The sequence below is a fragment of the Trematomus bernacchii genome, unplaced genomic scaffold, assembly GCF_902827165.1.
Source record: "Trematomus bernacchii unplaced genomic scaffold, fTreBer1.1, whole genome shotgun sequence".
Taxonomy (NCBI): domain Eukaryota; kingdom Metazoa; phylum Chordata; class Actinopteri; order Perciformes; family Nototheniidae; genus Trematomus; species Trematomus bernacchii.
Genome location: NW_022988098.1, coordinates 10,638,147 through 10,655,466, shown reverse-complemented (window position 1 = coordinate 10,655,466; position 17,320 = coordinate 10,638,147). Strand labels below are relative to the sequence as shown.

Sequence of the window (17,320 nt, the reverse complement as noted above, 5' to 3'; positions counted from 1 at the left end):
GGTTGCAATACAAAGTAGGAAAATAGATATGCTAAGAGGGTGGATAATATAAAAAGTAAGATTCCATATTCATAACTAGGGATGGGTATCGTTAAGGTTATAACGGTACTACTACTTTTATCGATACCGCTTATCGATCCGGTGCTTTAACGGTACTCTTATCGGTTCTTTTGGAGAAAAAAATAAGGTAAACTAACTAAACAAATTGTGAACAAAACTAACATTGCTTTTTATTTAAATTAAATAAATAAATAATATTTCACATCAAAAGAAACAACAATGTTTAAACAAATCGTATTAAATAATCTGATGACAGAATAGCTGAAAATGTAACAAAATAAATAACTCAGTTAAAATTTAACAAAATAAATAACTCAGTTCCCTTTAACCTTTAACCCATGTTTATATCATTGAGTTAACTCCGTGTGTTGCTGCTAGCATACATAATATACCTGACGTGGAAACGTTACTCGTGGATGGGGGTACAGAGCCACTAGAGAGACAGTCGAACCCGGTGCGTTTCTCCGTCTGAATGTGGAGCACTTTTGCTAAATGTTTAGACAAATTGCTCGTGTTACCGCCCTTACATGCTAAACTCTTATGGCACTTTTGGTAACGAGCATTGTCCACATCGAGACGGGTAAAGTTTAACCACACCTCGGAGCGCGTTCTCTCCGCCATCTCCTCCATGTGTGTGTGTGTTGCTGCATGTAGCAGCGAGAGAGATCTCTCTCGTCTGGATTGGAAAGATCGAAAATACAAAAAATAATCATAGACGCATTTTGCAGTCTTTTTGCATGAAAAGGAGTTGGCGACACTAAAACTGCAATATAATGTTTGTGTAGCAATAATACACATGACATATTTTTTAGATGTCTCCAGTACCGATAAAAAGACCGATAACGTCGGAGCTTAACGGTACCACGGTCTTTAATAATTCAGCCCCGGGGCTCGGCTATATTTATCAATTCTTTAGTGGGTTTTGATGGTTTAATTTTGCACAATATATGTTTAAGAAAGTGGCTTTAATATCAACTATTAATATCAAAGTTACTGCAAGAAACATCAGACATAATAGTATATCATTATAATGTTCAGAGCCTTCACCAAAACACCATTTCTATTACAGATTTATGACTAGAAAAAAGTGGACACGAATGCTGAGCTGCACATTATTAATCCTCCAGCAGTTACAAAAGGTTCCGTGGAATCTACTGTTGACCCCTTTCCCTCCATTAAAAAAAAACACATATATGTGGTCATTTAAAAAAGTTTAATATATTGAATACGTAAGGAATACTCCTGGTGTCATCTATTAAGGGATATCAGAGCGTTATGGCTGCAGTGTGGGAGTGGTGAGCGTTGGATGTATTGGGTGATGTTGGCAAGGATGAGCAAGGTGTGTGTGTGTGTGTGTGTGTGTGTGTGTGTGTGTGTGTGTGTGTGTGTGTGTGTTGTGTGTGTGTGTGTGTGTGTGTGTGTGTGTGTGTGTGTGGTGTGTGTGTGTGTGTGATTGTGTGTGTGTGTGTGTGTGTGTGTGTGTGTGTGTGTGTGTGTGTGTGTTGTGTGTGTGTGTGTGTGTGTGTGTGTGTGTGTGTGTGTTGTGTGTGTGTGTTTGTGTGTTGTGTGTGGTGTGTGTGTGTGTGTGGTGTGTTTGTGTGTGTGGTGTGTGTTTGTGTGTGTGTGTGTGTGTGTGCGCTCTGGCTCCTGTTCTGCCCCTGGCTGTCTGTCACAATCTTCCCACTCCTCCACCACCCTGTCGTGCGCTTTCTGTTTTCCGCCCTGTGTATCATGTTGCAATTAGACAGACAGGAGTACAGCAGCATTAAAGGTCCCATGTCATGGCCATTTCTACTGATCATAATTCCATTGTTGAGGTCTACTAGAATAGATTTATATTGTGCAATTTTCCAAAATCACATTGGTTTCTCATCCAGCATCTCTGTATAGTATGTGTATTCACTCTCTGTCCTAAACGGCTTGTTGGAGCTCCTGCCCCCCCCCCTCCCTATGAGCCCAGTGTGCTCTGATTGGTCAGCTCGCCCACTCTGTTCTGATGAGTCCACCACCGTTACAGCGGAACATCAGTGATTATGTGTTACAATGGCGTTTGTTAGCAACCAGAAAAGGACACCAGTAATGACAAACAGATGAGAATGCTGCGTGGGGTCTGGGTGCCGTGTTGGCGGGACGTTGCGGGGCTCGCTGCTGCGAGGAGCGGACAGTGTGAGCTGGCTGACTGGTGTGGTTTCCTGGTTGCTGCGTGGGGTCGATGAGACAGCGAAACCAGCCCGAAACCAGCCCGAGCACACGCACACACCCGCAGCCTGGCTGTGAGCACACACACACAGACTCACAGCCTCGCCGCGTCTCAGGCTGAGAAATCGGTGGAGCTGCAGCTGAGAAAAGATTGAGTGTGTGTGTGTGTGTGTGTGTGTGACGGCTTCGCGGACCTAACGTAACGGCTCCGCGGACTGGTCCATTTGTAACACATTGGGTCGTCATTACGTCACTTGGTTCCCGGAAGAAAAAAATGGAAAAAGAGAAATCTCCAACGAGGCGTTCTGGGGCAGCATAGACAGGTCTTTTCTGTGTTAGAGTTTTACTCTCTACAGGGTGTACTTTGAGGGGTTGTGACTCTGCAGACCGTTTACATGCAGAAAAACCTACATAACACAAGGGGACGGGTAATAACCGGAAAAGCATGACATGGGACCTTTAAGGTGGTGAGTGAGGACATTTCCCATCATGCATTGCCCTCCTACAACAGTGTATTAGGAACAGGTTAATTGGCTAGATGGATGGATGGATATATAGATAGATAAAAACTGCAAAAGTCAAGAATCATCATGAATAGAAAATTGAGAAATGGACAGTAAAAAAATGTGTCTATTTTTAATCCATCCATTTACCCCGACCAAACACACACACGCACACACACACACACACACACACACACACACACACACACTCTGTCTCCTGTCTGATGTCTTTATATTGAGTTAGTATAGATCTCCTCTGCTGCAGTTCAAACCGCATTAACACAGGAACATTTAGACTTTATAATCACATCAGGACTCCGATATCCTGCAGTGTGTGTTTTAATGTGTGTGTGTGTCTGTGTGTGTCTTTGAATGCCTGTGTGTGTGTCCAAACTAATGGCCTCAGTGTGACGCTGAAGGGGCCGCGAGGATCAGGATCAGATATCGATCTTGCGTAATGGTCCTGAATTATAAAAAGCCTTTTAATTTACACTGATTAGCCTCTGTGAGTAGAATCCACGTTCACTCTCATTCCTCTCTGACCGAAAGACAAGGATTGGTGTACTTTTACTACGTAGAAGACTTGGAATATGTGACATTGCATCAAGCTGCAGTGACATTAGAGTCGGGCTAGTTGAAAATGTTCCAGAATTATATCTGTCTTTGCATTTTGCAGTACAACGCCGTTGACGTTCATCATGTCCAAATGTCCAATTGCTTTTGGTCATTTTTTCATACAAATCACCAGGCAGTGTTAGTCCAAGTAAACGTCGCTCAAGAAACAGGACACTACCAAGAAGGTAAAGGCCATATAAACATGAAAAGGTGACATAAGTAGGATCATAAATTGTCTTATGAAAGGAAATGGTCAAAGTACATGTATCACACCTACAGGTAAAAAACCGATACACCATGAGGACGCAAGGCTTTGAAATAAAGATACTCAAAGTGTCTTGAACCTGTACCTTAATTGCCTTCATTAGCTTTGTATTATATTATAAGTGGGGAAATGATCAGCCACTTTACGAGAACTGACTTCCTGTTGTTCTCATATCTGTTGCTTTCACACACAGAATATGTAGTTACCCATAGGGCGATTGATATAGTAATTATGATATGATTCGCAATATAAGAGGAAATTGTAATTTTTCCATCATTATTTTTATTTAAAAATTGATTATTAACTACTATGGTGTCTTTATTTTAATTGTAAGAAGATGCCCACATTCTAAGTCTGTAGAATTAATTCAGATATTTTTACATATTTTGACCAATTATTCCGCTTAAGGACATTTCAATATTGCACTATAGTCCATATTTGACGATGTAATAACATTTCTATTAATTGTGCAGCAGTAACAGGTATTTTACAGGTTATATTATATAACTTACTACACTGCCTGTCCACCTCAGCACCATTGAGACTCTTTAGGATGCGCTAAAGAAGACTCCCATCATCAATACAAGATCTTGGTGGAAAATGAATGCAATTCTGGACAGAAATGATTGTTTTAATATTGCAGCAACTTATTGAAACGATGCCATGGCGACTTCGTGCCATACTCAAAGCTTAAAGGTAGGGTAGGTAAGAATGTAGAAACCAGCTCGAGTGCGCTAGAATTTGAAAGTACGCAGCCGAAAAAAATCTGCCTCTTCCTTCAGACTTCCTTACAGAGCCCCTCCTCCAACACACACGAACGCGCACATGACCAATGAGGGCACGAGATAAGTTTGTGCACAGATGGAAGGCTGACAGGCAGGTAGGCCATCCAGTTATTTTAGCCGGGCCGGCTCAGATGATTGGTCGTGCTTTTTACAGTACTACGGCTTCTACAGATGATATTTTTTTATGTATTTATTGTCAAAGCATTTCATGTATTCATTGCTATCGGGATGTTAAGAGCATTCCATGGAATATAACAAAAAGTGTTTCTGAAGTGAATTACCTACCCCACCTTTAAGGCGGCCCAACAAAATATTGTGTGTGCGTGTGACTTTAGTTTTTGGACGGGCAGTGTATATTTCTTCTCAGCGATTCTATTGTAAGAATTTTAGTTTAAACTGAGCTGAATACCAAGGTTGAAAACTCGGCGAAATTCTCTTTTTTCACGAAATCTCAGATCTCTGCAGGAGATGTAATCTATTTTTAAATCAAATAGATTAACTTTGACGGCGGAAAGAAATGTCCATTCACAGGCTCAGATTGAGACGTCAAAAGTGATTCTAATCCCTGTTAACGACAGATGTATTATGCTGTTTTACAATATATCTCCAGACTTGTATAGCAGCTAAGCTCATGGTATATTTAAAGGCTTTTATTTAAACATGTAGTTAGTTTTACTGCCTGGCAGTCTCCCGACGCACAGACATAAAACAAGACTTTCCATTTGTTCTTTAAGAGGCAATTAGAGGGAGCCATTATGTTGACTTTAATTACTTATTTAAATGTTTCCCTCCTCTGAGCCTTGTCCTCTCATCTTTAAATGATTTCCTCTGAGCACTGTCTCCATCTTCTTATAGACTTACCTAAAGGAACAAACAGTGATGTGAACCTTGCATACACTCGACATAAATAGTATATATATATTTGTTACTATTACTAGGGGTCTAGTAAAAACAGATTTAGCTTTCTCCTAACCCTGCTGACAACTCCTTTTTAAAGTTTCCTTTTGTTTTGGAGCAGATGGCAGTCCTCTCTCCTTTTGGCTATCACTTTGCAAAACCTTTTACTTGAGTTTTATGTTGAGCCGTCTTTAGAGGCACTTATGTGGGATGAATTAAACATCCGCACTGCTGGAGTTAGAGACTTTAACTCTAATGATGCCACTGAACTGAATCCCATCAAAACTAAATGTCTCACTCGGGAAGCTTCGTTATCGACAGGGAAACTTCCAGCAAGAAAACAGCATTTACACTTTGTAATTCAAAGTAAACATCCCCGTGGTGAGAAGACATCGGATCTGGTGGAGGAACAAAATAAAGAGTTGATAGGGACAAACAGTAATGGCCAAAACACAACTTGTATTACTCCTTTTTATCATATATTTATTTGTTATTTTTCTGTTACCAGGGAGTCGGACAACCTTTCTAAACCTTTTAATATCTATGTAGTAAAACTGGAACTACCCATTATCTTCGTTATAGAACAATATGAAGATACTTTTTTATAGATAAGTCAAAACAAATGTCTCAAAGTTTGAGGTGTTGTCTTTAAATGTCTTGGTTTTCATTCCAAAAAAGATGATATTTAAGAGGCTTTTTTGGGGTTGACCAATCACAACAGAGCCGGCCAGCTAACCAATCAGAGCAGACTGGGCTCTGGTTTCAGACAGAGGGTGAAAAGAGGTGCTGCAGCACAGGCAGTATGAGAAAAATAAAGAGCTTTTTGAACATTAAAGCATGGAGACATGTAGAGACACTACATACTGATATACACCTGAACATCAGCAGGAGAGGACTCTTTAAAGTAGAGACACTACATACTGATATACACCTGAACATCAGCAGGAGAGGACTCTTTAAAGTAGAGACACTACATACTGATATACACCTGAACATCATCAGGAGAGGACTCTTTAAAGTAGAGACACCTGAACATCAGCAGGAGAGGACTCTTTAAAGTAGAGACACTACATACTGATATACACCTGAACATCAGCAGGAGAGGACTCTTTAAAGTAGAGACACTACATACTGATATACACCTGAACATCAGCAGGAGAGGACTCTTTAAAGTAGAGACACTACATACTGATATACACCTGACCATCAGCAGGAGAGGACTCTTTAAAGTAGAGACACTACATACTGATATACACCTGAACATCAGCAGGAGAGGACTCTTTAAAGTAGAGACACTACATACTGATATACACCTGAACATCAGCAGGAGAGGACTCTTTAAAGTAGAGACACTACATACTGATATACACCTGAACATCAGCAGGAGAGGACTCTTTAAAGTAGAGACACTACATACTGATATACACCTGAACATCAGCAGGAGAGGACTCTTTAAAGTAGAGACACTACATACTGATATACACCTGAACATCAGCAGGAGAGGACTCTTTAAAGTAGAGACACTACATACTGATATGAACCTGAAAATTAGCAGAATAATATTATGATATGAAACAGAAAATTAGCGTTTCCTCATCTGCTGTCAGAATGTGGAAAAAGGCCTAAATGAGAAAAGTGATTTCATTATAAAAAGGGCGACTGGGTGCGGGCGGTGACTCAGCCGATAAATCAATACACACATCAGAATGAACCTTGTGACTTTTGAAGTTTCATCGAGCTCTCCTCAACTTTTTCTCGGTCTCTATCAATCAGAAAAATGCAGCGAGAAAAAATAAAATAAAATATATAATACAAAATTCCCGTGCAGGAGGAGAAAAGGTCACGTAAAAGTAATCATCCACCTTCTCTCTCTCTTTCTCATCAGATTATTCTGCAGTACATTTTAGATAGTCAAAGTATATATCGTTATTAATCAAAAGGCATGTGTCTCAGTTATAGAGAGATGGGATTCGGACTAAATGTTGATTTTGTGTTTGAGTATCTGCTCAAACGTTTTTCTTACTTTAAGTGGTGGGTGTTCATAAAACATTTAAGCTCGGCTACATTAAAGACCATGTCCGGTCAAACAGATCAAGTGCTTCTTTATGTCAAGTGACTCACAAGTTAAAGTACTTGACTCCTTAAGGTTTCAGGGTGGAGTTTAAAGTAAAAAGCCATGTTTCAAACCTTCACATCCTGCATAAGCACATTTTAAATACTTACCAGTCCACTCATGTTGTGGCTATGAAGTTTTTAGCAGAAGCTGGATCAACACGTCGGAGTTACTGATCAGACATTTTAGCTGAGATAAAAGAAAGAAAACTGCATATTTGTTCTAACTTAATATAATTACTTATGGACGAAATGGTTTCTTACCGGGCAAATTTGAAGGCAACATTGCTACGTGTAAAGGGATGAAAGACATTTCCGACCCTTTTAGCGACTTGTTGGTCAGAGATTACTCGTAGTTAGCTTCTTTCTAAGTCAATTATGTTTTTGAATGTTTTTTTCCGTAGAAGCCTGAAAAAAGGTCTGTGGTTATCACAAGCTGAAGTTCTGCGACATCAAATACGTCAGTCAATACCCCACTGGTGAATTCTACAGCTACACAGTGTCTAAATGAGACTATTAAACATCATCACAACCCAACATCAGCCACCTTTAGCTTAGCGGTGGTGACGTGAAGTCATGTGACCGTGCTGTAGTTCCTTTATAGCCCAACATTAGCCACCTTTAGCTTAGCGGTGGTGACGTGAAGTCATGTGACCGTGCTGTAGTTCCTTTATAGCCCAACATTAGCCACCTTTAGCTTAGCGGTGGTGACGTGAAGTCATGTGACCGTGCAGTAGTTCCTTTTTATCCCAACATTAGCCACCTTTAGCTTAGCGGTGGTGACGTGAAGTCATGTGACCGTGCTGTACTTCCTTTATAGCCCAACATTAGCCTCCTTTAGCTTAGCGGTGGTGACGTGAAGTCATGTGACCGTGCTGTAGTTCCTTTATAGCCCAACATTAGCCACCTTTAGCTTAGCGGTGGTAACGTGAAGTCATGTGACCGTGCAGTAGTTCCTTTTTATCCCAACATTAGCCATCTTTAGCTTAGCGGAGGTGACGTGAAGTCATGTGACCGTGCTGTACTTCCTTTATAGCCCAACATTAGCCGCCTTTAGCTTAGCGGAGGTGACGTGAAGTCATGTGACCGTGCTGTACTTCCTTTATAGACCAACATTAGCCTCCTTTAGCTTAGCGGTGGTGACGTGAAGTCATGTGACCGTGCTGTAGTTCCTTTATAGCCCAACATTAGCCACCTTTAGCTTAGCGGTGGTGACGTGAAGTCATGTGACCGTGCTGTAGTTCCTTTATAGACCAACATTAGCCTCCTTTAGCTTAGCGGAGGTGACGTGAAGTCATGTGACCGTGCTGTACTTCCTTTATAGACCAACATTAGCCTCCTTTAGCTTAGCGGAGGTGACGTGAAGTCATGTGACCGTGCTGTAGTTCCTTTATAGCCCAACATTAGCTTTTTACTTCTGGTGATTGCATTTACTCTTCAAAAATGATTTAAAAAAATGATGCTAATATTTCAAGATTATCCTGCTGAACAAAATGTGCAAGTATCATACTATTTTCTGCAATAATACAAAATCCAATCGAGAAATCCCATTGGCTTTTGTCGAGAGATGCTAACATTCAGTCAGCCTAAAAAAAAACATTGTCATCCCTGCACCATTGTTTTTTGTGGTAACTTTAGTCCATGAAGCTCAACATATTTGTGTGAATCTGCAATAGACTTTGTTACATAACAGCCTTCAGGAACAGGAGTGGAAGTACATTTCATACAGAACAGTACAGTAACTCTATTAAATAAGAAGGGAGGTTTAGAATAAGATCTCTGGGCTGATACATGACTGTCAAATCAAATTATTTCCAGTTTAAGGAACATCATCATATCCTTCATTCGAGATGAAGACAAATGGGGGTGGCGGAGACTTTAATTAAGTATTTTTCTCCTGCAATATAAGAAGAGAATTGACATAAAACTTGCTCTTTCTGAAGTGGTCGACAAACTCTGGACTTTTAATAATAATATTAATAATAATACATGACATTTATATAGCACTTTTCTAAAAACTCAAAGGCGCTTTGACGAGAATAACAACAAAAATAAAAAGATTTCCTCATTTTAAAAACGTTGTGAGCTTTCTTACCTTTTTGAAGAAGTTGCAATATTACCATCACAACAATGATTACATTTACACTACAGTAAACCATACATGCAGTCGATTAAAAACGGAGAAAACGGAGCTCGCTTGCCTCCACATGGGGTTGGAAAAGCAAAGCACAGCAGGTTAGGTTTACAGGAAAAAGACGCACAGTTGGAAAAACTCTTTGACAGTCAATCAAAGTAATTCAATCACAGTAATTGCTCAACAACACCCGATACCAAACTCAAATCAAAGCCCGTTAGATGATGGATCTTTATGGCTCTGACCTTCCTTCATTTGAGACAGCTCCATATTGGGTCTTCGGCTTAAACAATGGCTTCTCAAAGGTCTGCTCTCTTGGCAGTTTAGTGCAGTGTGGAGGCACCTGGCAGCCAAACAGAGAATACACAGACATTAATAAGTTTACAGTCAGGCGGACACCAGACTTTAGATTGATGGTGTGCCCGAATGACAACAAACTACAGAGAATAAGTGAGATCAGAGAGTTAGCTAATGTGAGCCAACTACTTAATCTCTCTGCATTCATCATCATTACCAAGATGTCTTTCTGTTTAAAGTTTGATAAGCAGCCCTATATTATCCAGAATGCCACTTAGAAAGCACAGACCTCCGCCAATGCCAAATGTTACGTTCACATGCCCCTCGGATGGTCCCATTCCTAACAAGTGTCCAAATAAGACGACTAAACGCAGAACATTAGCCGTCTTTAGCTTAGCGGAGGTGACGTAAAGTCATGTGACCGTGCTGTAGGTTAGTTCCTTTATAGCCCAACATTAGCCACCTTTAGCTTAGCGGTGGTGACGTGAAGTAGTTCCTTTATAGCCCAACATTAGCCTCCTTTAGCTTAGCGGTGGTGACGTGAAGTCATGTGACCGTGCTGTAGTTCCTTTATAGCCCAACATTAGCCCCCTTTAGCTTAGCGGTGGTGACGTGTAGTTCAAGGTTCAAGGTTCAAGGTTCTTTATTGTCAATCTGACATAGTTACAGAGTAATTATGTAGTTGAAAATCTTATGTCACAGGCTTCTCCAACAATGCAACATAATAACATAACAATAAGAGCAAGAGCAATACAAAAAGAATAATAGTTATAAAATAAAATAAAGTTATGATGTGGAATAGTGCAATAGAGTCTATATACAAGTTATTGGAATGATATATATATATATATATTAGGTATTAGATACATACTACTGAGTAGCAGATGAATGTTTGAAGTTGTTTCAACAGTTCAATTTTTTAACAGTCTCACTGCCCGCGGGAAGAAACTGTCTCCGAATCTTCTTGTCCTTGCCAGGATGCTGCGGTAACGTCTGCCAGACGGCAACAGAAAGAACAGTTTGTGGCTGGGGTGATGGGGGTCTTTGATAATCCGTAGTGATTTCTTCCTGAGCCGCTGGGAGTAAAGGTCCTCCATGGATGGCAGCTCCGTCCTGGTGATGTGCTGTGCAGTTTTCACCACCCTCTGTAAAGCCTTACGATCGAGGGCGGTGCAGCTGCCGTACCAGGCCGTCATGCTGCCAGTGAGGATACTCTCTATCGTGCACCTGTAGAAGTTGCAGAGTATCCTGGAATCCATTTTGAACCTCCTCAACCTGCGGAGGAAGAAGAGCCGCTGTCGAGCTTTCTTGGTGATGGTGGTGGTGTGAAGAGACCATGTCAGGTCCTCAGTGATGTGGACCCCAAGGAACCTGAAGCTTTTGACTCTCTCCACCGTAGTCCCATTGATGGCGATGGGGGCGTGTCCCTCTCCCTGCTGCTTCCTGTAATCCACAATCAGCTCTTTTGTTTTGCTGATGTTGAGATGGAGGTTGTTATCCTGGCACCAAGATGTCAGGTTTTCGACCTCCTCTCTGTACGCCGTCTCGTCATCGTCTGTGATCTGGCCGATGACGGTCGTGTCATCAGCAAACTTCACAATGGTGTTGGAGCTGTGTGTGGCCACGCAGTCGTGAGTGAACAGGGAGTAGAGGAGAGGGCTGAGCACGCAGCCTTGAGGGGCACCGGTGTTGAGAATCAGGGTGGAGGATGTGATGTTTCCCACCCGCACTGCCTGGGGTCTGCCCGTCAAGAAGTTCAGGATCCACTCACAGAGGGCGCTGTTGAGCCCGAGGTCTCTGAGCTTGATGGCCAGCTTGGAGGGCACAATGGTATTGAATGCTGAACTGTAGTCAATGAACAGCATTCTCACATATGTGTTCCTGTTCTTCGGGTCCAGGTGTGAGAGGGCAGTGTGGAGGGTGAGGGCTATGGCGTCGTCTGTGGACCTGTTTGCTCTGTAGGCAAACTGCAGGGGGTCCAGAGATTCAGGGAGGGAGGAGGTGATGAATGATTTGACTAACCGCTCAAAGCACTTCATTACGGTGGAGGTGAGTGCTACTGGGCGGTAGTCGTTGGGGCAGGTGATGATTGTCTTTTTCGGGACAGGAACGATAGTGGAATGTTTGAAGCATGTGGGGACTACAGACTGCAGCAGGGACCTGTTGAAGATGTCTGTGAACACCTCTGCCAGCTGAACTGCACACACCCTGAGAACACGGCCAGGGATGCCGTCAGGTCCAGGAGCCTTGTGTGGGTTAACCCTTTTAAAGGATTGACACACATCTACCCTGTTTAAAACAAAAGGGCAGTGTAGCTCCTGGTCCATCTGTACCTCCACAGCCTGGCTGCTCTCAAAGCGTGCAAAAAAGCTGTTCAGCTCATCTGGGAGAGATGCGCACGCAGACACTCCCGCAGCACCCCCCGCTGCTCCTTTGTAGTCAGTCATTGTCCTTAGTCCCCGCCCACATATTCCTAGTGTTACAGCCTTTGAAGTCAGATTCCACCTTCTCTTTGTACTGTCTCTTTGCATTTTGAATTGCTCTCCGGAGATCATACCTAGACTTCCTGTACTCCTCCAAATCCCCCGCTCTGTGCGCGATAGTGCGCGCTTTCAGCTTGCCGCGCACATCGGAGTTTATCCAGGGCTTTTGATTTGGGAATGTCCGTACAGAAACCTTCGGTACCACGTCATCGATGCATTTCCCAATGTAGCAGATGACAGTGTCCGTGTGTGTGTTGATGTTATTGTCCTCAAACACACTCCAATCCGTAGATGCAAAGCAATCCTGCAGTGCTGAATCTGACTCCTCGCTCCATCGCTGTACTGTCCTTGTTACCGGTCTGTCCCTTTTTAGTTTCTGCTTGTACGCAGGCAACAACAGTAGTGAGATATGGTCTGATTTGCCGAAGGGAGGGCGAGGGAGAGCCTTATATCCATTCCGGAAAGGGGAATAAACATGGTCCAATATGTTTCCCCCGCGCGTCGGGCAGTTGATGTGTTGGTAATATTTTGGCAAAACCTTCTTCATGTTGGCGGTGTTGAAATCTCCGGCCACAACGAACGCCGCATCTGGCCGTGAAGTCTCGGTCTTATCAATAATCCCAAACAGCTGATCGAGTGCCGTGTTGTTGTCGGCGAGTGGCTGCGGGGGGACATACACTGCTGTTATCACAACAGATGTGAATTCCCTCGGCAGATGGAAGGCCCGACATGAGATCATGAGGTGCTCTAGATGTGCGGAACAGTCCGATGAAATAATCTTCACATCTGAGCACCAGTTGTTGTTAGTCATTACACACACACCGCCTCCCTTACTTTTCCCCGAGTTAGCAGTCCGGTCCTGACGAAAAATAGAGAATCCATCAGGGACAATGGCGGAGTCCGGGATAGCGGGGTTGAGCCAAGTCTCAGTGAGAATGAACACGTTACAGTTCTTAATGTCCCGTTGAAAAGCAATCCGGCTTCTGAGTTCATCTAGCTTATTTTCAATGGATTGAACATTAGCCAGAAGAATACTCGGAAGAGGGGGCCGATTCTCTCGCTTCCTCAATCTGACCAGCAACCCGGCCCGGCACCCGCGTTTTGTTTTCTTCTTGCGTCTCTCAGGTAGAACAGCAACAGGTAGCCATGGTGAATCTCCATTGTCTGTCGGAGGGTTATTTTTGTCCACGAAGTTTCGCAATTGAAAAAGTTCCTCTCTGCTATATTGTATGGCAGAGTAGGTGCGGTCGGCTAGCATGTTGCGAACCATGTTAAAAGTAAAACGGCAAAAGTAAAATAAATATGTACAAAATACGAAAATGGGCAAAGTTGGAGAGGAGCACAAAGACGATGCGGCCATCTTCACCGGCGCCCAATAGCCCAACATTAGCCTCCTTTAGCTTAGCGGTGGTGACGTGAAGTCATGTGACCGTGCTGTAGTTCCTTTATAGCCCAACATTAGCCTCCTTTAGCTTAGCGGTGGTGACGTGAAGTCATGTGACCGTGCTGTAGTTCCTTTATAGCCCAACATTAGCCGCCTTTAGCTTAGAGGTGGTGACGTGAAGTCATGTGACCGTGCTGTAGTTCCTTTATAGCCCAACATTTTTTACTTCTTAAATCAAGTGGTGATAATATGTGGAAAAATCCCATTGGCTTTTTGTCAAAGGAACCAGAGAGATGCTATCACATTCAAGTGACGATCAAAATGTTTGCTTTAAATCTGTGAATAATCTTAATGGCAGAACACAATGTAATGGTTAGCGTAATGGAGCATAATAGAAAGTGAATAATGTGAATACTTGAGGAGTCTTCTGTGCAGTAGCCTCTGTTTACAGCACAGCGACTTATTAAAGCCATGCATCAGACACAGAGCTGCACTGGGGGGAAATAAAGATGCACAGTCTCTATAGGGGTTGTCTTTACCACACACATGTACATAAAACACACACACACACACACACACACACACTCACACTCACTCTCACACTCATACTCACACTCACACTCACACTCACACTCACACTCACACTCACACTCACACTCACACTCACACTCACACTCACACACACACACACACTCAGTATCACATCCTCCCACTGAATACCTACAAACATGCAGCACGAAGGTGTTTTCTTTTACATTTTAGTTCATGTTTTGCATCTTTTCTGTTGGCCCAGTTTGCTTTTATATAAAACCCTGTTGAATATGATTCTTCTTTATGTGCTCTTTAAACTAACTTTTACTACTGTGAAGTTTTTTTAATCATCTAAGCACATTTACAGACACAAACACACCGCAGTAAGCTAACTTTGTTTTCCCATAAAAAGTAGTAAAATAAATTAAATGTCTACTTTTTTTAGATTAAGTGATTTAATTTTTGTGTAGTTTATAGGAAAACTCACAATTTGTTTTAATCATCTCAGTACTTGTACATTTACAGACAAACAAACTCTGATTAGTGGTTGTTTTTGGGAGTATAATGCTTTTAAACCCCCTTTTTAATTAATATGGATTATAAAAAGAGGTATCAAATGGATTAAAATGTTCTAATGAATAATGTTTCTGCGGAGAGAGACTGTAGTTCAACTCCTTTGTTAATTTAATTAAATGACACACCATTATTATGGTTATTGATTATAAAAAAAGCTGAAAGGACATTTTGAATAACCTTTTATTTCAATGATTTGTCACCATTATTAATGAGTCTGTATTTCTACTCATTTAGTAAAAGCTGTTCATTGTGTCCTCCTCTGTGTCCTCCTCTGTGTCCTCCTCTGTGTCCTCCTCTGTGTCCTCCTCTGTGTCCTCCTCTGTGTCCTTTAGGTTTTATAAAGCAGGGATTTAACGTTGAAGCCTCTGTCTTTCTTTTTCCGTTATAAAAGTCTCACTTCTCCTCACCTGACCGAGTGGCTACCCCGTATTGATCCACACTTCAATAGAGTTCACTCCGATATATTATCTTGATGTTGTTCCGCTCTTATCGCCTCTTTAATAATGCAGAATGGAAGTTAGTGCTCAGGATGGATTCAGAGGAAACCGTGGATGCATTCTAAGAACTGGATACAGCGTCGAAGGCCTCGTTCATTCATGAGAGCTGTTTTTTGGTGCTGATGCACAATTAACCTGACTCTTAAGAGCAAAACGTCACAAATTACCCATCATGCCTTGCTGTCGAGAGCACCTTATGTGCGCTCATAGAGCAGCGCAGTTGAGTTTCCTCTTAAGCCCCGCCTCCTGTCATTAAGCCCCTTTTTAAAAGCAACTTTAAAAACCTAATGATTCAAATAAGGGCTATGGAATTGTTCGTGCTAGGTAGTTTATTTAGTTTTAAAAATAATAATCAGATTTTCAGACGCCTCTTTCACAATGCAAGTCAATGGGGTAAATATTTATCGGCCCAGTTTCGTCACGGACTGATACAGAAGTTGTAGTACCGCCGCGTGGCCACTACAGATATTTGCCTCAGCGTCCGGCACACTTCCTGAGTGCTTCTAGGAAACACTTACTGACGTTCTGATTGCTCCTTGAAACTCAAACACCTTAATTTCATAGAAGTCTGCTTGTGCAAAAACGATGCTGCTGCTCTCCCCTCTATAACAGTTTTTGTAAACAAATTATACATTAAGAGAGTGCTTTGGTGTGTTATTAAAAAAAAAGGGTAAGATCCTCTTTATTTTGCTTTTTGAACAGAAAATAGGAATCTGGGAGGATAGCGAATCTGCACCTTTTAAAAAGAAGTGGATTCACTGTTGGAGTAACCTCTTCTATGAAGTTATATTTGGATGTGTAGATGTACAAGGAAAATCTCCACTATGTTTGACCTATCTATTTTAGTCTTTGCAATGTTACATCTCCCTGGATGGTTGACACTGACTTACAAACAAACACAAATCTCCACTTAGTGTGTTCAATTGGGTGCAGAAATAACCTATTAAAGTCCAAATGAGGCCTTTTTTTAGGCACTGTTTGTTTGAATTACCCTGCACTACTTAAAATATATCTTGAGTCATGATGTGACTGAATGTTAAAGTAGTCCTTTCCTCAAGAAGCTTCTAAGAATAAGGAAGTGACTGGAAGTAAATGTAGATTATCTAAAAAATGTGTCAAATGTCTTGTCTCTATTTATATCTTTCAAACAAAAATATCTTCCATGTTTGAACACAGTCTCTTCGTCCCTCATCCAACAGTATGACATTTTACCCAATATACCAATGAAGAAGACATGCACAACTCTACTTAACATGTCTTTTAGCTGATACTTTTATCAAAATATGCAACAGTGGGAATTTAAACTGTTTCAAGGGGCATGTGTTTTGACTCTGTATAATAAATGATGTATTATGTTAACTCTTGTATTTGTGCCTTTTGTGTTTTGACACAAACTGCAAACATGGCTCAGCTCCATCATCACACAGAATGATTCCTGTGTTCCCGCTGTAATGGATTAAATGTTGATGTGTCCAACAGGGAGAAACGAGACGATGCAGCCGTCCAAGCCGTCCTTCCTCGAGTACTTTGAGCAGAAAGAGAAGGAGGCCAACAGTCACAACGAGGGAGGAGGAAGAGGAGAAAACAACGCAGACAACCGCAAGCTGCCCGCTGACGGAGACTTTGAAGTGGTGAGTCTTGAAGTTAATATTTAGTTCTACGACATAAAATACATCAGTAAATACCCCCACTGGTGAATTAAAAAACGTCGGTTGTTAACACGTGTCTAAATGAGACGACTAAACGGCATGACGCCCAACAGTCATGTGACCGTGCTGTAGTTCCTTTATAGCCCAACATTAGCCACCTTTAGCTTAGCGGTGGTGACGTGAAGTCATGTGACCGTGCTGTAGTTCCTTTATAGCCCAACGTTAGCCACCTTTAGCTTAGGCGGTGGTGACGTGAAGTCATGTGACCGTGCTGTAGTTCCTTTATAGCCCAACATTAGCCACCTTTAGCTTAGCGGTGATGACGTGAAGTCA

At 41.9% G+C, this 17,320-nt stretch overlaps 2 protein-coding genes across 2 annotated transcripts in view; both read left to right on the top strand.

The window, feature by feature from the left end:
• Positions 1-17,320, top strand: part of LOC117475663 (nuclear factor 7, brain-like) — an 863,632-nt gene that overhangs the window by 124,349 nt on the left and 721,963 nt on the right. The gene's annotated exons all lie outside the window — the stretch shown is intronic.
• Positions 1-17,320, top strand: part of LOC117475661 (serine/threonine-protein kinase 4-like) — a 48,101-nt gene that overhangs the window by 18,930 nt on the left and 11,851 nt on the right. The window contains 1 exon segment of the mRNA XM_034121985.1: positions 16,818-16,969. Within this exon segment, the coding sequence (XP_033977876.1) occupies positions 16,818-16,969 (152 nt within the window).